The sequence below is a fragment of the Suricata suricatta genome, chromosome 13 (assembly GCF_006229205.1).
Source record: "Suricata suricatta isolate VVHF042 chromosome 13, meerkat_22Aug2017_6uvM2_HiC, whole genome shotgun sequence".
Classification (NCBI taxonomy): domain Eukaryota; kingdom Metazoa; phylum Chordata; class Mammalia; order Carnivora; family Herpestidae; genus Suricata; species Suricata suricatta.
Window position 1 is genome coordinate 54014927 of NC_043712.1, and position 20523 is coordinate 54035449.

General features: G+C 39.2%; 1 protein-coding gene across 12 annotated transcripts in view; it reads left to right on the forward strand.

Moving 5' to 3' along the window:
- MPDZ (multiple PDZ domain crumbs cell polarity complex component) overlaps window positions 1–20165 on the forward strand; it is a 146547-nt gene extending 126382 nt beyond the window's left edge. For 8 of the 12 annotated variants that reach the window (XM_029920276.1, XM_029920271.1, XM_029920274.1 and 5 more), the window contains 16 exons: window positions 2419–2511; window positions 2595–2669; window positions 3729–3900; window positions 6067–6212; window positions 6963–7046; window positions 7209–7402; window positions 9057–9204; window positions 10062–10148; window positions 10977–11067; window positions 11969–12012; window positions 13119–13241; window positions 14725–14763; window positions 14990–15094; window positions 15640–15752; window positions 16743–16866; window positions 18740–20165. In XM_029920276.1, the coding sequence (XP_029776136.1) occupies window positions 2419–2511; window positions 2595–2669; window positions 3729–3900; window positions 6067–6212; window positions 6963–7046; window positions 7209–7402; window positions 9057–9204; window positions 10062–10148; window positions 10977–11067; window positions 11969–12012; window positions 13119–13241; window positions 14725–14763; window positions 14990–15094; window positions 15640–15752; window positions 16743–16866; window positions 18740–18886 (1785 nt within the window). In that variant the 3' untranslated portion in view covers window positions 18887–20165. The remainder of the gene's footprint in view (window positions 1–2418; window positions 2512–2594; window positions 2670–3728; window positions 3901–6066; window positions 6213–6962; window positions 7047–7208; window positions 7403–9056; window positions 9205–10061; window positions 10149–10976; window positions 11068–11968; window positions 12013–13118; window positions 13242–14724; window positions 14764–14989; window positions 15095–15639; window positions 15753–16742; window positions 16867–18739) is intronic. The other 4 variants (XM_029920273.1, XM_029920277.1, XM_029920282.1 and 1 more) reach the window with 2 other exon arrangements.
- Window positions 20166–20523: the final 358 nt, after the last annotated feature.

Consider the following 20523-nt stretch of genomic DNA (forward strand, 5'->3'; position numbering starts at 1 on the left):
ATTCAGAATCTCCTTGAAGAGAGGAATATTAAAGAGTCTATGTACATATTATTTATTTATTTTTGAATTTTTTTAAATGTTTATTTTTGAAAGAAAGAGAGAGTGCACGTGCAGGAATGCACATGAGTGGAGGAGGGCCAGTGAGAGGAGACACAGGATCCGAAGCAGGCCCCAGGCTCTGAGCTATCCGCACAGAGACCGACATAGGGCTTGAACCCACAAACTGAGATCATGACCTGAGCTGAAGTTGGATGCTTTACTGACTGAGCCACCCAGGCACCCCTGTATACATATTTTAAAACCACCATCCAACACATAGCACAGAGAGAGATAAGGAACAAGAGAGAGAGCATGCTCCTATATGTTGAGGCAGAAGAGGGAGAGGGACTTTTAAAAAAACGTATGAACTTATACAAAGGAATAAGATGAGAGTGGGCATTAAGCAAACAACCAGCAAATGCCGACTGTACTAGTAAAATACTTTCCTGGCTACAGATAAGTGAATAAGCAATAATAGAATCAAAGTCCAGAGTTGCGTACATACAATCACTGTAGATCTAGAGTAATACTTAAACAAACATGTCTTTGTGGTAATATGAAAGACCATTGGTGTAGAAAAATCCCAATAGAATGTTTAACTATATTAGATGTACTTGGCATCGGCATTAGGATTTTATCTTTTTGGTAGCACATTCACCTTCCTACTCATTAAACCTGATTCTTTCACCACTAAATCAGGATTCAGATCTCAAAATCCTGACAAGTTTAGAGAATTTATCTGGAGTAAATTCAGTTACATTCTCCAGAGTAACCAGCAGAAGGAATGTGTGTGTAGTAGCTGCACTGTATATAGTGCATCAAGTTGTCAGTCCCTTTCTTATTACACCCAGTTCTCACTGCAACGTCACGGTTGAGCATGAGCAGCATGGGTTTGAACTGTGTGGGTCCATTTATATGTGGGATTTCTGATAAATACAGGATGGTGCTGTAATTTATTTTCTCTTACGATTTGCTTAGTAACATTGTCTTTTCTCTAGCTTACTTGATTGGAGGACACAGTATATAATACATATAACATACAAAGCGTGTTACTTAACCATTTATGTTATCGAAAAGAGTTCCAGTAGGTGGTAGGATGTTGGTACTTCAACTTTGGAGGAGTTGGCAGTTATGCATGGATTTTCACCTGTGCAGAGGGGCATCAGCACCCCAGCTCCTGCGTTGTTTAAGGGTCACCTGCATTATTATGCCTTTCTTCAGATAAGAAAATTAAGGTTCAGACATGTTATGTGTCTTATCCAAAGTCCTGCAGGTAGGCAGAAAATAAATTAGAACCAAGCTCCGCTCACCCGAAAAGTGCAGTTTCCTCTGCCTTATGCATGTGTCTGATTGGAAAGAGAGCAGTGGTAGAGAGAGATGCCCAGTGACAGTCTGTAAGTCATCAAATATGAATAGTCTACCTCACAAAAGCCATGGTGTTGATAATCTTTAAAATGGCGGTGCAACCTTACCTGGATGTCATGGTCATGGCCCTGACGGCCTGATGGCAGGCTTGGCTTTCACGTATACATTTCATAGAAACCATGGCAAGATTTCCTTTTCCCTCTTTTGCTTTACATTTTCCTGGGTAGAAACTATAATGCAAAGGTTGCTCTGACCAAAATGAAAATGTCCAAAACCCTATTTTAATTTTATTAATGTAAACATTAAAGAAATATAAAAGCCAATGCTATTGAACATTTGGTCTTGATAAAAGAAAATGTGGAAAATATAGACAAAACATGGATGGCTCTCTAGGCTTGGCAGGTTTTCAGCGCACGTCTCCGGGTTGAAAGTGTTTTCACTCTGCATCAAATCAAAACACAAGTGTCTGGGGAAACAATGCTGGGTATTCAGCCCCAGAAAGGACAGAGGATGCAGAAGTAATTGCAGTCTGTCTGCTCACGGAAGGAGGGCGGTATGACAGGGCCAGTTTGGGTTGTTACTTCTAAGTTGTAGGCCACAAAGAGGAAGCAGGATACTTTGATTTGGTTTTAAATGACTTTTTCTATGAGCCAGTTACACAAAACTACATTGGCAAATGTCATATGTTTATTGAGTTATTAAATGCATTCTGTTCTCTGGATATTTTGCTAAAGTTACTGGAAATGTGTAACTGGATATACATGCTAAATGTACTAGAAACAGTAAACATATGGGAGGGATGAATACATTTGAATATTTGATGGAAGAGAATTTCTTCCCATTAAAAAATTTGAAAGTTTGCTTAAGAGATTTTTATTAATAGGCTTTAGAGTGGCTCTAATCCATTTTCTAGCCCCTGGGTGGAAGATAGTGTTCAGAAGTGAGGGCCCCATAGCTTTCCTTTGGATAAATTTAATCTGTTTCAAGTCTTCTAAGTTGTTCCTGTTTCTCTAGGATCAAGGGGGTTTGGGCATTGCTATCAGTGAAGAAGATACACTCAGTGGAGTCATCATAAAGAGTCTAACAGAGCACGGGGTGGCAGCTAAGGTGAGTCTTGCTCATGGTCATAAAGTGGTGGAAAGGGAATTACTTGTGTAAAATCATCCCCCAGCTTACATGTTTCCATTCAGGATGGACGGCTCAAAGTTGGAGATCAGATTTTGGCTATAGATGATGAAGTTGTTGTTGGCTATCCCGTTGACAAGGTACTTTTCCAAAAGCACGCGAATCACACTATGAACCCGTCCATGGGCACGGCCAGTGTTGTGTGCGTCTGTGTGTGTGTGATCGCAGGGGATTGGAGCTAGGGAGCTACACTAGATTGATGTTCTTAAGAAAGAGAAGAGATTATTTGGAAGTTCTTCAACTTCTCTTTTCTATTTTCCAATCAAATGATGAGATATTTTCTCTTGCCTAGTATATCCAGCATTCAGTGGGTGTTTTTGATCAATACAATTTTCATTTTCCCTTGGAAAAATATGGGTTTCTAAATGAAGATCAACAGAGTTTTTATGAATATTTGCTCCAATAAATCTCTACTATGTTTATTGCTTTATAAACAGACTCCGTTATTAACTGCATTACTTTTATTGGGATTAAACAATTATTTGTGAGTTTCCTCCTCCTCAAAAGTGATAATACTTACTAGTAGACTCACTTGAGGCCTTTCATATATAAGTGCTAGAAAAAAAGCTATGTTTCTTTTGAGATTTGGTGTGCAAATATTTTTATTTCTACATTGGCCAGGAAGAAGCTTAAGCCATTTTTTTAAGTTCAGTTTTAATAATTGTCTAAGGTTAATAATTGTCTGTTTAATAATTAATAATATGTCTGTGTCCTCACTTTCCCTTTGGCTTGATTCTTTGTTGCATAGTTTTCGTTACTCTACTTTTAACGTGTTTCCATTTATTACAAATGTCTGTATATGCTGTTTCATTCTTAGTAGAATCTGGTAGTGGGTAAAATATCCCATATGCCTTCTAAAGTTGTAGGGATCCAAAGAAATGGATGAGATTAATTAGGAATGTAAAAAGTTGAAATCCTTCTATTTGTATAATGAATATGGTCACAACTAGACTTACAATAAAATTAACTGTGACCTTCATATCAGGCAGCTGAGAAACTAGAAAGAAACTACAACCATTCTTTCTTGACTCCTCAAGTTCTGACAAGGAAAGAGATTCCAGCTATAATATTGACTTACTGGTATGTCTACTAATTCACTCTTGAATTTTGTTTCCCTGCCGGACCGCCACCCTTGCCAGTTCATTAGCCTTTTGAAAACAGCAAAGACAACAGTGAAACTTACCATTCGTGCTGAGAATCCAGACTCCCAGGCTGTGGCTTCGGCCCCTGGGACAACCTGTGGAGAAAAGAACAGCTCCTTGTCTGCGATGCCCCCAGCTTCGGGCTCCCCGGACCTGGAGTCCGTCAGAAGTAAGGGCTTGTGTGGTGCACCTGACCTCAGCAGCCGGTTCCTCCTTGAGCCCCCTGCCTCTATGTAACTCACTGCTTGAAAGGCCGTAGCTGACAAGCTGGTATAAAGAGAGGGGTCCTGAAGAAAGAGTGCTGGACTGCTAGGCAGGGAGTCTGTGTGCTGTGTGTTAACCAGCCGGAGGGCCATGGAAACCCATCCAGCCGCTCTGAGCCTCAGCTCCTTCCTCTCTTAAACAAGGCAGTGACCCTCTTTGCTGTCCAAGGACCTTTTGCTGAAGGTACCTGTGATTCTAGGTATTTGACTAATAAAGTAACAGCATCATTTGGAACATCCCTTTTTTATATTGAGCAAATAATTTAACTTCTCTAAAGCTTCAGTGATCTAATCTGTAAAATGGTTACAGTGATACCTCTTGACCCATGGAATCACCAGTGCCTGGCATTACCAGAAACTCTTAAAAATACTAGCTGTTGTTATGGTAAGCATAATTGATCAGAGTTTTGTCATTTGGGTATAGTAGATCCTGTCAAGATATTTGAAGTAGTTGTATGTGGATCATGAAATGAGACTGGTGTGTGCCAAAATGCCTGTCTGGCAAATCCTTCCTTTAAGTTACTTTTTGACAACAATTACAGTAACCTTTAATAAGACAGTAAATTTCAAGCTTTGCAACATTGAAAAAATAAACACATAGGTGTTTTCTGTGATAAGAGGAAAAAAAATCTTTTGGCCTCCACTTGAAAACATTAAGTTCTTAAGTAAGGTTTTTATGGAAACAGCAGTTTTTAAAACGTATGTAATATAGTTAGACAAAAAAAACACAAAGTAATACATAGCTGATTAAAGTAATCCTTTATTTAGAAAGAAAGGGTGATTCATTGAAATGTTAAAAGGTTTTATGGAAATTTTCTCATTTTTCACTCTTTTGTCGATCCTTAAGTAGCACTGTCTATAAAAATATGAAATGCTAAATGAATATGTAACATAAAAGAAAACATCTTATACCTGCTCTTACTATTTCAGTAGCAAGAATTACTGTGTTTCTGATTTCCTAAAGAGAGCCTCTTATCTTAAATTAGTCATTGAGTATCTTAACTTTTTCATTTTTTTAATTTTATTTTTTAAAAAATTTAACATATTTATTTTTTGAAACACAGAGACAGAGTGTGAGGTGGGATGGGGGCGGGGGGAGGGGAGGTGGGATCAGAGAGAAGGGGAGTCACAGATTCCAAAGCAAACTCCAGGCTGTGAGCTGTCAGCACAGAGCCCAATGCAGGGCTCGAACTCATGAACCATGGGATTGTGACCTGAGCCAAAGTTGGATGTTTAACCGACTGAGCCACCCAGATACCCCTGTTAACTTTTTTCAAAACATCATGTTTGTTGTATGCTCTTTGGGATATCATAAAACATGTGATATGAAGGCTCTCATAAAACAAGGTGTGAAATTATGTTCTCCTTGTTTTCTCCTAATCTGTTCTTATCTATTCAGTGCTGAGCATATATGCACCAAGATTTAATATCTGAGTTTATAAAATATCACATGAGACACACAAAGAAAGAAACTGCTTGCAGGCGGGGGGAGGGCTCCCCTGACATTTAATAAACTCAGATATTAATTCCTGGTGCACATAGGCACAGATCTGATTACATAAAAAGAGGTGCTCTCGGATAAGAAAAGGAGAATCAAAACAAAACCGTAAAAAGCCCCGCAACGCAGGCGCCACGCCCAGAATCACTGATGTGCTTTGTGGTCTTCCCAGGATGTTGTTTACCGCCGCGTATCTCAGTTCTGAGTTTTCCAAATCATAATTTCATAAGACGCTTTTTTGGCACTAGTGAAATGTAGACTGTCAACATGAAACGAGGTTCCATTCAACTCTCTGTTCTTGGTCCTTTATCCATATTATCTTGAGCGATTTAGAAAATACACAACAGCGCAGAAAGTAACTTGGCACCCACCACCCTAAATTAATGATGATATAATCATTTGGCTTTTTTTTTTAATATTACTAAAAGATTAAGGTAAATTTGAAGTTTCTCTGTCACAATCTTGGGCCCTTTTTCTTTTCCATCCTCCGAAGGCAACCAGTGTGGTGAGTTTGCTGTATATACCTTCTAATCAATTCGTATCTTATTTCACTTCATGTTTAATGTATTTTTAGGTACAAGCAGATCATCAACACCAGCGATCTTTGCTTCTGATCCTGCAACCTGCCCCATCATCCCAGGCTGTGAAACAACGATTGAGATTTCCAAAGGGCGAACAGGGCTGGGCCTGAGCATTGTTGGAGGGTCCGACACTCTGCTGGTGAGGACACTCAGATACACAGAGGTGCTTCAGTCCACAGGCAGCCCCCCTCAGTGCACCCGGAGACATCTCTGTCAGGGAGGTTTTAATCAGTTTTATTAAATGAAATATAAAGGCTTAGACAAATGTATCATTCATGATTATTTTAATTTGTAGAGCAAATACCAGAAATTTAGTGCTGGGATTTTTATTGGAATAAATGAATACTGTCTCAGTAAGACAGTTCCACTTGTGATTGTGACTTTTAGGTTCAAAATAGTTCCATCAGTTTACCATCTTTGCCATATTTTAGTTTCCTTTTTACTGATGGGATATGGTTGGGGTTAGACCCATATTGAGAGGAGTCTGAAAAATTGTTTAATTATAAACAAAATTTTCTAAAAGTCAAACATCTATTAAAATCTAGTAATTGCATTTGTGGCTGGAAAAGATGATGTATATCTATCATTTTCATTTGCAAACAGGAAGGGGGATATATTATCTATTATATATGCATGTGTATGATTTATATGTTTCATAGTTTTTTCTTTAAAGCTCTTTATCATTAGAAAAAGGTATAAATTTATTTGAGTCTTTTACAAAAACTGCATTATACTTCTCTTAGAAATTTGATATGACTCACTATGGATCCAGTGAGTATAGGACCCTTAGCGTTATCTTGAAAAGTACAGTGTGTTTTGCTTTTATTTCTGCTCATCACTCCTAGGGAGAATGGGATGAAGCATGAGTATGTTTTGTTTGGGCCTTTAGGGTGCCATTATCATCCATGAAGTTTATGAAGAAGGAGCAGCATGTAAAGATGGGAGACTCTGGGCTGGAGATCAGATTTTGGAGGTACAGGATACCTTTCTAATTAACAAAGAAAGAGATATTCTTGGGAGAGTGGTCTCTGTTTCTTTCACTTCTTCTTTCTTCTTCCTTTCCTCTCTCCCTCCCCCCCCCCTTTTTTTCTTTAATGACTCACCTCGGTCCTCACAGTGTCCTGTGTCTGTCCAGGTGAATGGAATTGACTTGAGAAAGGCCACACATGATGAAGCAATAAATGTCCTGAGACAGACACCACACAGAGTACGCCTGACACTCTACAGAGATGAGGCCCCCTACAAGGAGGAACATGTTTGTGACACCCTCACTATTGAGCTACACAAGAAGCCAGGGAAAGGCCTGGGATTAAGTATTGTTGGGAAAAGGTATGACCGAAGAGGGTAAATGGACTGACCTTTGGGAAATGATTGAATGTCAATTCTTTTAAAGAATGTTAGCAGTTGTAAACTCTCTCCCAGGCGCTGGTGTTCTGTGGGTCACTGCTGTAAGCCCACTCAGTAACGGAGCATCAAAAGTCCTCGCTTTTAAACTTTTTAAGTTAGTACTTTGGGGGTACTACACAAGAAGATGTCTGGTATTTCTCGAGCACCCGCTGTGTGCCAGGGAAGACATTGGGTTCTGGGGAACAATGTTAAATAAGACACGGTTTTGGCCTCAAAAAGCTCACGGTTTGGTAAACGAGAATTAAATATGTTCCTGCTAAGAAGGATTCCATTGATGAGTGACCAAACTGTACGGTGGGGGAGCGGTGGCAGCAGAGTGTAAAGGGACAGGTGACTCTATTTGAGGTAGCAGATTAGAGAAACTACTCAGAAAAGCGGTGCCTGAGCTGAGGCTGAAAGTGATGAGCGATAGTTGGTCTGTGTGCAGAGAGCGGAGGTTCCAGGGAGGACTGGCGTGAACAGAAGCATGCCGTCAGAACAGAAAGTAAGAGGGTAGATGGTAAACTGGTGAATATATATAAATTTAATAACCTAATTTATTTAAATATTTATAGATACGTAATATCAACCAATTCATAATCCAGTAAGTCCCAACACCTTTATGCTAATGATAAGAAAGCAGAGATCAGATGGGGAAATGGCACATTTGAGGTTCTGACCTTGGCAAGAAGTATCGTGACGGCACTTTCACTATACATTTCTACTTAGGGTTATCTTTTCTCTCAGCAAGAAAATTCTGGGTTGTTTGTAGTTTTGTGAATGAAAATAAGGTTGAAATAAGATTAGTATTAGTTCTTCTTGCATAAATCCATCTTGCCTAAAAGATCCATAATAATAATCCATTTCAAATAAAAGATATCACAGCAATGATACTTAAGCAAATGGTTTCAGTTTAAGGTACATATTCACTGTTTTTTATTTTTTTTTTATGTTTCTATTTTAGTTTTGAGAGAGAACCAGAGTGCGAGTGAGAAAGGGGCATAGAGAGAGGGAAGCACAGAATCCTAAGCAGGATCCAGGCTCTGAGCTGTTGGCACAGGGCTCAAATGAACTCACAGACTATGAAATTATGACCTGAGCCAAAGTCAGACACTTAACTAATTGAGCCACCCAAGCACCCAGCTATTTATTTTCAATAATGTCAATGATGTTGATAATAATACCAACATATTTAGGTTGCCACAGCTCAATATTCATTCAGGGCCTCAATCTGGTATAGAAAGAACAATAGACTTAGCAAAAATGGGACTTCAGAGTCAGTTCCTGGGTGCTATGTAGTTACTGTGACCCATAAAATGAGAAAATAATAGTAGCCACTTCAACTCACACTATATAATTGTTGAAGAATAAAAATGTTTACGAAACATAGGTTTAATCCATGAACTACTGTAAGACATAAGCTGTTATCCTAGAAAATAATTCTAATGTTGCCCTGTGTTGCTGAAAACAAACTTTTAAAGTCATAAAATTAGAAGTCAAGTTTTTAGTTAAAAAAAATGTTCTCTTTTAAAAACTAAGCATTCCATTGCAGTGGTGGGAAAAACAGTCCTGTTGAAATTCAAAATTCTGTCTGCAGAAGTGATAGCGGAGTATTTGTGTCGGACATTGTCAAAGGAGGGATCGCAGATGCTGACGGGAGGCTGGTGCAGGGGGACCAGATCCTGGCGGTGAATGGGGAAGATGTCCGCAACGCCACCCAGGAGTCTGTGGCTGCTTTGCTGAAGGTAAACCTCATGCCGACCGTGAGTGTGCAGGGTGCGGGAGGAGGACAGACTGACCTGGGTACCACGGTCACATAAGCACTGGATTCTCTTTATTTAAAATGTTATCTCAGATAAGACCCATTCTTAGTGACAATTTCTGAATCATCTATAATAGCACTTTATTATATTATGTATTTTTTCTGTCATTAAATGTCACAGAAAAGTCTTGTCAAGGTAGACAACCATTGAGGTCACATAGCTAGTGAATCACAGTATGATTTAAACCAGTGTATCTAACTCCAAAAGCCCAGGATCTCAAATAGCCCTTTGCACTTTCACATTAGACTACATAATGTCTTTTGCATGCCTATGGTTTATCTGTCAAAGGCCACAGGGAAGTTGTCTTACATTCTTATTTTGTGTTTATAGCAATGTGGCTTTTTTAAGTGTTGTATAATACGTCTCTTCAGGTCCGGTGTGGCAAGAGAGAGTTTGCCCAGTTAGCTCTTAAGGACATGGTTGTTTTGTTGTTTCTGTTTTTTTTTAATTGGGCCCTGAGTTCGTACACTTGGCCTATCTGAACCAGTATGTTTCTTAGACGATGGCTCGATTCTTTGTGTCTCTCTTCCTCAGCAGAAATAGTCTCATGTAAATCATGAGGTTGTAAGACAGACACTGGGAGTTGATGCTGCTGCTTGCTGTTACTAGTTTGATGTTTTAGAAAAGCCTCCTTCCACCAAAGATTGGAGGCATCCTTGACTGTGGAAACCCTGAAAGGAGGGTCACTTTCAAAACCTAGTCTTAAAAAGTATTCTGTACTGCTGACGATAAATGGAGCATTTTAATTAAACATTTTCATAAAACAACCACTCCCCCAGTGTTCCCTGGGCACGGTAACCTTGGAAGTCGGAAGAATCAAAGCAGGTCCATTCCATTCAGAGAGGAGGCCTTCTCAAAGCAGCCAGGTGAGTAGCTGTGGGATTCATTGGGGTGATGTGGTCCACATGCCAGAGGGACTCAGAGATGGCCCCGGCAGTGGGGCTGCCCAGGGGGTGTACCCAGGCCTGGCCCTCTGGCTCAGTGGAGTGAGGTGCAAGGTCCATAGCACCTGCTGAGACCTACGGGTAAACAGGGTGTGGCTACGAGTAGTTTGTAAATCATTCTAAAGAACCTGATGTCAACCATTCTGCTTTTCTGTTTCCATAATTACATACGTTAACCTATATGTAAAGCCTACCAAGGTGATATATTTTTAAAGCATTTATAACAAACATTTATCAATATTCAGCAGAAAAACTCCCATTCAAGATGAACTGTAGAAGCTTACCACCACGCTAGTTCATGACTCCAAGCCCCTCTTCTCACTTGTCTTCTGAGGACAGAGGCCCACTTCCAGTAGCTGGTCCGTAAATGCTCCCTACTCGCTTCTTCAGGACGACCATTCACCTTCAATTGACGGGCCCTAATTTTATAGTTTGCATAAGCCCCAGTCTACACATCCACTTCCATCTATTGAGGGTTTGCTTGAATGAGATTATGAAAATCCACCAAAATTTTAGCTGGATTGGAATCAGTCTCGTTTATTCTTTTAGCTTCTGTTTTTTTATGCCACTAGGAAAATTATTTTATAATACAAAAATATTAATAGAAACTGTTTAAAGTACTCTTCTAATTATCAAATGCCACGGTTGTTTAAAAGATCTTTCTCTCTAGATGGACTAAAAGAATTGAAGCCTATTTAAGGGGTGTTATTACTTCTAAAACTTTCTAGAATAATTATTGTGTGTTTGTAGATGAGTGAAGGCAGCCTGTCATCGTTCACTTTTCCACTTTCCGGATCCAGCCCATCCGAGTCACTGGAAAGTAGTTTGAAGAAGAATGCATGTAAGCTCAGTTTGGTATTTTAAACGTGATTTACTGCTTTGAATTTGGGTAACCAACACTCTTCTTTATTTTTTCCCCTGTTTCATTTTATCGCTGAGCTCTCATTCCCTAACTCATGTCATACCCTAATACAGGTGCCAAGATGTGCATCGACAAAAACTCTGAACAGTGTGAAGCTGTGCCTTTGTTGTTCGACAGTTTTTCCATTTGTTCTTTTTTCTATGAGATGTGTTAAATGTTAGAATCAGATTCTGTTAGTTTTTCTTACTAAGCAGACTGGTGAACTTGATTTTCATTTCCTTTTTCTGTTTAATCTAACACCAGTAATTCAGAAGATACCATTAAGTGAAGCCTTCTTTTCCATGAAGACTACAAAAATTTTGATTGAGAAAATTAATATGATCCTCCTGTGTTTTAATTACATGAAATCATGATGCAGAGGGTGTTTTGGCTTGGAGCATTGGTTGAAAGTTGTTCAAATTGAAGAACTAACCATATGGCAGTCTCTGTTTGCAGTGTGACTAATATTCTAGAAATTTAGCCACTTAAGTATGAATTCCTTTCAATGTATCCGTGACTTTATTTTTCTTAGCTGTGCACTTGTGTCTTTCTGTCCAGAGCCTATTCTGTCCTTGGCCTCATTCAGGGTGAATTACACAGTTATATAATCAATGATTAAAATAAGAAAGAAGAAATAGGGTGGTGTGCACCTTTTTCCAACTGGGAAAATAAAGAGTCCATGTGTGAGATGAGTTCAATCATGTGTACTGACAACTTGAACACCTCTTTCAAAAAAAATAGTGTATCTATCTCATTTAGTCACATCAGCTTCAGGCATTGACTAAAATTTAATTGAACATAAAAGTAATTTAATAACTCTATTCTGTTTTCACCTTTACAGTGGCATCTGAAATACAGGGATTAAGAACAGTTGAAATAAAAAAGGTAATGGGGCACCTGGGTGGCTCAGTAGGTTAAGTGCTTGACGTCTGCTCATGTCATGATCTCACAATTCATGGGTTCAAGGCCCACGTCAGGCTCTGTGCTGATAGCTCAGGGCCTGGAGCCTGCTTCAGATTCTGTGTCACCCTCTCTCTCTGCCCCTCCCCTGCTTATACTCTGTCTCTCAAAAAATAAATAGACATTAAAAAGATTTTAAAAGAAAAGAAATAAAAAGAGTAGCTTGGGGAAGAGAACACAATATAAACTCTGTTGGACCTTCAGAGGCATGTGCAATGTATATCTTTCTGTTAGCTGTCTTACTGTTATACCATGGCATCTGAAAAATATGTCCTGTACACAGTGGAAAATAGCACAATGTGGTCTTCATTGAATTTCCAGGTCCCAGGACCTTGTGTGAAACATCTATTTTGGCATATCCTATATTACCAAAACAGGCATCCACTGAGCCCCATAAAAATGATCACCTCATTTCTCGCTTCTCATACTGATAAATGAGCCTTTGCCTTCAACAGGTATTTCTTATTCTCGTGAAACAGATTTCCCTGACAGCCATCCACCAGTGAGAACATAAAAGCAGCTACAATTTATTGAGCCTTTGCTAAATGCTGAACATTCTTGGAGACACATGCTATCACTATCTCATTTAATACTTTATCCAGCCCTTTCTGGGGGTACTCATTTCTGAGGGCAATCTCCATTTCATCGGTGAAGGTCTAGTGACTGATTAAGACGGCTGAGCTTGGTCAGGTCCCAGTGTTTGGAAGTGTGGTTCCTGGCTTTGAATACAGACCTCTGATTCTAAAATTGGGGTCCTTAGCTTCACCAGTATACCTGCTTTCTTTCCATCACCCACACAACATGATTTTTATTTAATGTATTTTAATTTCTTTTATTTTCTGGAAAGATGCTCATTTTCCTAAACCCTGCTAAAGAGCTGTGTCACATGAAGTAATGCAGCTTTCTTGAGCTCATTTTCCTCACACCTCAAAGACCTGAGTGAACCAAAGAATATTGTGCTAAAGAAACCAAACATCAATTTAAAACACTACACTGTAACCAAAGAAATACTTTAATCTCTTCCATGGCAGGGGCCTACTGACTCCCTGGGAATCAGCATTGCTGGAGGAGTGGGCAGCCCTCTGGGTGATGTCCCTATATTTATTGCAATGATGCACCCAAACGGAGTTGCAGCTCAGACCCAGAAACTCAGAGTAAGTTCTACTAATAACACTGGTGGCCCTCGCAAATCTGGCAGATTTTATAAACCCTTTGAATCCTCTCCACTGTGGCAGGCAGTTTTCAATGTCTGATTCTGCTTTTAAATCTGCTGGTCCAGCCTCACCAGGACTCAGGTGGACTAAAAGGTGAGAAGTAAGAGAAGAGAATTTGCTGCTGTATGCAAATTGACAAATAGATGAACTGGGAAGATTTACCATTGTTTCGTAATATTTTTTACTTGTTTGAAACTCTGTGAAAGAAGTTAAAAGCACTACTGGGGATTTAGCCAAGAGATACAGAAATGCTGATGCATAGGAGCACATGTACCCCAATGTTCATAGCAGCACTTTCTGCAATAGCCAAAGAGCCTAAATGTCCATCACCTGATGAGTGGATCAAGGAGATGTGGCATATATACAATGGAGTACTACATGGCAATGAGAAGGAATGAAATATGGCCATTTGTAGCAAAGTGGATGGACCTCGAGGGTGTCATGCTAAGCGAAATAAGTCAGGCAGAGAAGGATAGATACCATATGTTTGCATTCATAGGTCTAACAGGAGAAACCTAACAGGACCATAGGGAGGGGAAGGGGGAAAGAGAGTTGGGGAGAGAGAGGGATGCAAATCATGAGAGACTGTTTGAATGCTGAAAAGGAACCAAGGGCTGAGTGGGGGGGGGGGGGAAGGGGGCTGGTAATGGAGGAGGGCACTTGTGGGGAAGAGTACTGAGTGTTATATGGAAACCAATTTGACAATAAACTATTAAAAAAAGAAGTTAAAAGAAAACCAAGTGTTTTCAGAACACCAGTATGAAGTAAAGTTTTTCCTTACACACGTCACTGGCTGAAATGCCAATTTAACTTTATTAAATTGAAAACTATCATGTAGGTTGCAGTTTGCAGAAGTTTACTACAAATGTGACCTGCGTTGTTAAACTGTACAAAACTTGCTTCAATGTTGAGGGATTATGCTAATATAGAACAGTAGGATGAAATTAACGCCAAATGTCCAGCCCTAAAGTCATGGGAATATTCCATTAAAGTCTCTATAAAGTAGAATCTGTTTGGCCTCCTGTGTCAAAAAGGGTCTCTAAACATAGGCCACGTTAGTTTAAATAGTCTCTAAACTAGAAATGACTCAGTCTCTTTTGATATCTAAGTTTATGACTGACACTTAAAAATTGATTGTTGCACACGGCAGAAAACTTTCCTGTGCAGGGCCCACAGTGAATACTTTTGTCTTTGTGGGACACATGCTCTCTGTTGCAGCCACTCATCTCTGTCCTGTGCAAGCAGCTGAGTAAGTGTGGCTGTCTTCCATCCGTACTTTGTCTACCACAAGAAGCAGCGGGCCACACGTGACCTATGGGCCACTGTTTACCAACCCCTGACTTAGAGACACAACTAATGTGTATAATAATAATGTCCAAAGAAATATGGTTTTCGTGATACCAGATATTTTATTCTTTAATAGGAAGCAGTGCCTCCCAGGAGAAATGAAGAGAAGGGATTTGTGAGTTTCCCCCTTCCCCCAGAGACTATAGAACTCAGTCATTGTGTACAGCTTCTTTTTATCATCACTACTTCTTGAAATGCATGGTTCCCTAGATTGTATTTCAGTTGCCAAGAGCACTGTGTATGTGCTGTTCAAGGCAGAGAAGGAAATGACAGTTTAGGTCTCAGGGTCCCATTCTGTATGGCCGCCTTAGCAGAAGGCTGTATTCTTTTCTCCCTTGCAGGTTGGGGACAGGATTGTCACTATCTGTGGCACATCCACTGAGGGGATGACTCACACCCAAGCAGTTAACTTACTGAAAAATGCCTCTGGTTCCATTGAAATGCAGGTAAGAGTTGGCATCTCTACCACTCTTCACGATGCAGTTCGCCTGACACATGAGCTTTAACATTAAAGCAGTAAAAGTGCTTAAATCTCCCGATACTATTGTATTTAATACTTTCCTTGAACACAGATAATTACATCAGAGTTCCAAGGAAGAATGGGAGAAACATTTTATCCTGATGCGTTTATTGCTTTCTACTTTATATCTTAAGAGATAGATAGAAGGCCTTAGCGGTAAGCAGCTAATTGCTAGAATTTTAAGTGTGTGAGTGGCTTTGTATTCTAAAGGTCTTTAACAAAGAACTGCATATGAGACCACCTTTGAAAAGCATCGAAGAACTTTGTAGAATTGAATTTTTACTGTCAGCTCGAGGCCTTTGGACCTTGTGAAATTTCTTTCTTTGGTTGTATATGAAGGTAACAAATTATTCAGTGGACACTAAGGTATATGTCTTAATCCAAATGCTGTTTTTTGAGGAAGAATCACTGATCTGACGTGTCCCTGGTCACCTGAGCATGGGGTTCTGTCTCTGTGTCTCCTGTGTGCAGGTAGTTGCTGGAGGAGATGTGAGCGTGGTCACGAGTCATCAGCAGGAGCCTGCCAGTTCCAGTCTCTCCTTCACGGGGCTCACGTCAAGCAGTATATTTCAGGATGATTTAGGGTGAGCTCATGTTACAGTTTCCATGTCCCTACCACTCACCTCAAGGTGAAACACTAGGAGATGAGGTATGGAATACAAAAACCAAGTGTTTCTAAGCTGTCAGGTAATTATGGTGTGGGTTCAGTTCATCAAGCATAGATCGCTAGCATGCCACTGCCCTGAGTTTTGGGGGGACATTTTAATCTTGATGCCACTACCCCTGTGTGACATGGAAGAGATCAAAGCTGTCCCTTTTCAATTCCAGTATTGCCAACTCATTTAATAAATCATTTTGATTTAAAAAATTCATGGTTTTTCCAACATGTGGTACAAGAGAATTAGAACATAAAGAGGGGAAGAGCAGTGCCTGGGTGGCTTTGTCAGGTGAGCATCCAGCTTCAATTCAGGTCATGGTCTCCCAGCTTGTGAGTTCGAGCCCTGTGTGGGGCTCTGTGCTGACAGCTCGAGGCCTGGAGCCTGCTTCCGATTCTGTGCCTTCCTCTCTCTCTGCCCGATCCCTGCTTGTGTTCTGTCCCTGTCTCATAAATAAATAAACATTAAAGAAAAAAATTTAAAAGAGGGGAAGAGAGGAGCAGATTAAATTCTTTTAAATAATTTTATTAATTTATCAATTAATTTAGTATTAAAATACTGATGTTTATGCCTTTTCCACAATAGTCCTCTGAACTTTAGCCTCTCCCTTTAAATAGATGGGAGAAACGAATGTGCATGCATGCAGTGAGATCATGTCATGAACAAGGTAGTGTAAAGGAACTGTAAATGAGTAATAGAATTAGGGTGCGTTAAGTAGGATTTTGGCGGATTATGTACATTTAAAATACTCAGCACAGCATGCACTGTCGGTTTAAGCATCGCCAAAATACCTGTAATATACACATTGTCAGGAGCACAGAGAACTTTACTAGGTCTAGGTAGATGTCAAATAATCCATAACTTACAGATTGGATTTTAAAAATCAGAAAACCCGTTTTTCCCTTCTGTTTGCTGTAGGCCTCCTCAGTGTAAATCTATCACCCTAGACCGAGGACCAGATGGCTTAGGCTTCAGCATAGTAGGAGGCTACGGCAGCCCTCACGGAGACCTACCCATTTATGTTAAAACAGTGTTTGCGAAGGTAAGCTTGCGAGTGCCACCCGCCTCTTCCCCTAACCGTGCATTAATAGTGGTCAGCAGCTGGCTTATTAGTTTATGGCCTGAGGTAACGCCAAATGGTTAACAGTTGATCATTTTCTTTTGGAACTCCCTTCAGGAACAGGTCATTAAATATTTTTGTCCAATTTGAGGCTTAGTTATGTTTAAAGGAAAAGAGGCTCGAATTGAAATTCCATGGGGACTCTTGACAATATGAATAAAAATATTAATGAATTTTAGTTAGACAGTAAGGCCTGATTTTTTTATCCTTTGAAAACAGGTTGTCAGTGAATGTCTTTTGAAAGTGGGACATTTTAAATATATATGCTGTAGAGTGCTGCCATTTATTTTTCTTTGCATTTTTTTGTGTGAAATACTAAATAGACACATAAAAGTACATAAAATAGATACACAGATTCAATAATATCTAACTGGGCATTTATTTTGTAGTTTAATTTCATTGAATAAAACAGAAAAATAACTAAAAAAATATTGCGGAGCATCCAGAAGCTCTCTCGCCTACAGTAAGTGAGCTATTTGCAGTCAGAGGATTCAGTTTCTTAAAAAAATGTATATAGTTGTATTGATACAGTAAATGTTCTGATTTAAGGGTGTTTATGATAAGAATAAGTTTATCACTACATTGGTGCTATTAAAATAATTCAAACCAATATAATTATTAGTAATTATGTAATATGTTGTTAAGACATTTTTTTCAGGAGCTACAAAATTGGACATAATTTCCAACATGAGAAAATCTGGAATCTCAAGATTTTACAGTGCAAAGGGCAATTCTTATGGCCAGCCTATTGAACAGTTTGACACAGGGCTTTAGCATAGCCCTGTGGTCCTTGAAAGTGCCTACGTGTTGAGGTTTTATTCCATTATTTTGAAGAAGAATTATTATTTTTAACCAGTTTAAAGTGCTGTATCTACAGCAACCTAGTTATAGGCTTAATTTACGAGATTTTTTTTTTGAAAAGCCATTGGAATGTCCAAAAATACAAACAGCATTTGTCAGTGAATAGAAGACTCATGCAGTCCTTTTCCTCAGCCTGGGAACAATTTATTTAAGGCATGCTAGTTAGAACATATTTTAAGAATTTCATCATTATGGATTCCTCATTAACTTTTCCATATTTTTAATCTTATATTTAATTGCATAATTGCCTACTATAAGCATGCCTTAAGATGGGATTCTTTTTCAAACAGCAATGTCTGTGTTTCATCTTAATCATTTAAGGCCGTAAGAAAAATGAAGGCTGCGCATACCCTCGGGAAGCAAAAGAGCCAGTGGCTTGAGTGGCCTATTCAAAGCCACAGAAAGAATTCCTAATTTAGAATTAGCAGGACTTGCATCCTGCCTTGCCCTGGTCAACATGCATGTGGACTTCCTTCCCCTGCAGACCTTTGGGCTCCGTGGCCTGGTGCCCTTGTTCTGTAAAGCTGCTTTTGTTCCTGTCTAATCCTTTGTCATCTGCTGTAGGCCTTCCTGACAGGAGTAAAAACTCCTGGATTCTATGAAATCATTCCTGCTAGGCAAATTCCCGAATATTCTTTTTATTTATTTGAGTTTCCACCAACTGCCATGCTGAACAGCCAAAACCCATCCAACTACTCTGTTGACTGCTAAATTCTCTCTAAAATTGGAATCTCAGTGCTAAAACCATGCAGGAGCAAGACCTCATTTATGTATGTTCATCATTGCTTAATGGCTGGGGAGCATCCGTGGAGTTTCGAGAGCAATGTGTATGCACATGCAGAGCAATTTACATTCTTGTTTAGATCTTCTTTCCGTTGTGTAGCTGCGAGGCAGCCTTTTTGGAAGAGCAAACAAGACTACTTTATAATTGCAGGGAGCAGCGTCGGAAGATGGGCGTCTCAAAAGAGGTGATCAGATCATTGCCGTCAACGGGCAAAGTCTGGAAGGGGTGACCCATGAAGAAGCTGTTGCCATCCTTAAGCGGACAAAAGGAACAGTCACTCTGATGGTTCTCTCCTGAAGCTACTGAAGAGTTGAGCCAACTCAACCCCTCGCTCACATCCCACACCGTGGAGAGAATGGAATTGGTCTTGCAGACACCTCTCCCCGGCTGTCTTCAGCAGGCTCTTCAAAACTCTGGGTGGGGGAGGTACCATTTAAGTTTGTTTTTCTCGTGTGGAAATGATTTTCTTACCACCTAGCATCATTTTTCCTTTCTCCTTGGATTTTGTGAACATAAACTTAAACAGAAAGACTATGTGCATAGGTGAACCCAGCCTTTCTTTGTAAAGATGTCTGACAGTTTGTCCTCACATGTGCAGAAAATACGACATGCTGAACTGGTTAGTAGAGAAAAAAAAATTTGTAAAGCTAACCTAAGAGAAATGGCTTTAATAAATTAGGGTAAGAATGAAAAATAAAGTAGAGAAGAAAATCTCAAGTTTTATAAAAAATGCCTCATTTTGTCAGTTCAACTCCTCTCCCCATTTCTAAGTGAAAAAGAAAATGAAACAACGTTCTCTATTGAAAATCTTTAAAAATACCCTCAGTATTTAAAATATTTGAATATTGTAGAAAAATTGCATCTCCTTACCTTTCAAACACATATATATATATTTTCCTAAAATGGGTTTCTAAGATTGAGTCGTTAGCAGTTATACGAAGCAGTGTCCCTGAGTTTTTAAAGAAAATATTTGATGCAAATCTCAATGTTCATTTTTATTTTTGACCTGTTATAAAATATTTTCATGTTTCTGTAAGCACAATGGTGGTGCCACCCACTGTTGACTTGAATATTTCTAGAACTTGGCCAAGTTAACCATGGAAGAACACAGAAGTCTCTTAGAATCTTTAATGCTGGTTTTAACTGATGCAACACTGAAAATGTGTTAGCGTGCTGTGCAATTGGTTTTCAGTTACTATTAATCTTAATGACAGAGAAAAAAGCAATGTGTTAGTAATTATTTTGGTTGCATGCCATTAGTAAATTGATAGAAAAATTAAGGGAATTAACATAACTTCATTTCATTGCCTTATATTAACATCTTATAATACAATAGTTTAAGACTAAGAGAAACAGATGGAGCTGTTTATTGAGACAACTGGTGAGGAATTATCATGTGTTCATTCCCATTTTAGAGCGTGAAACTCCTACATTAGAATATATGAAGTCACTTTAAATATTATCTATATTTGTAACAGAAGTAGTGTACAGATATTTTATTACAGCACTTTTGTGTAAATGCAGAATTGGAGTGAATAAATAAGTTTCTTGGTGCACGAATAAAGAAACAGGCGTATTTTTTGTCTGTTCTTCTTACTGGGAAAAAGCTTCATTATATTGTTCAAGATTGACAATTTAAAATTGGTTTTTATCCTGTCTAACTGAACATATGGTGTCCATAGTTACAGTCAGAGGAAGTTTGGACAACATCATTATGAAAAAGCTCTATGTTTTTTACATCTAGAATTTTTACCTATACTGAAGGTCCATAGACTCCCAGAGCGGTAGAGGATAAACACTTTTTGTAGAAAGAGAAGTGTCCTGCATCTATATGCCTTTCTGAGATGCTGTATTAATGGAGGAATATTAGAAATTGTCCTTGGGGGTAGTCAAAAGCTAAAGTGAGTTCAGATGGGAAAAGTCATAATGAAAGT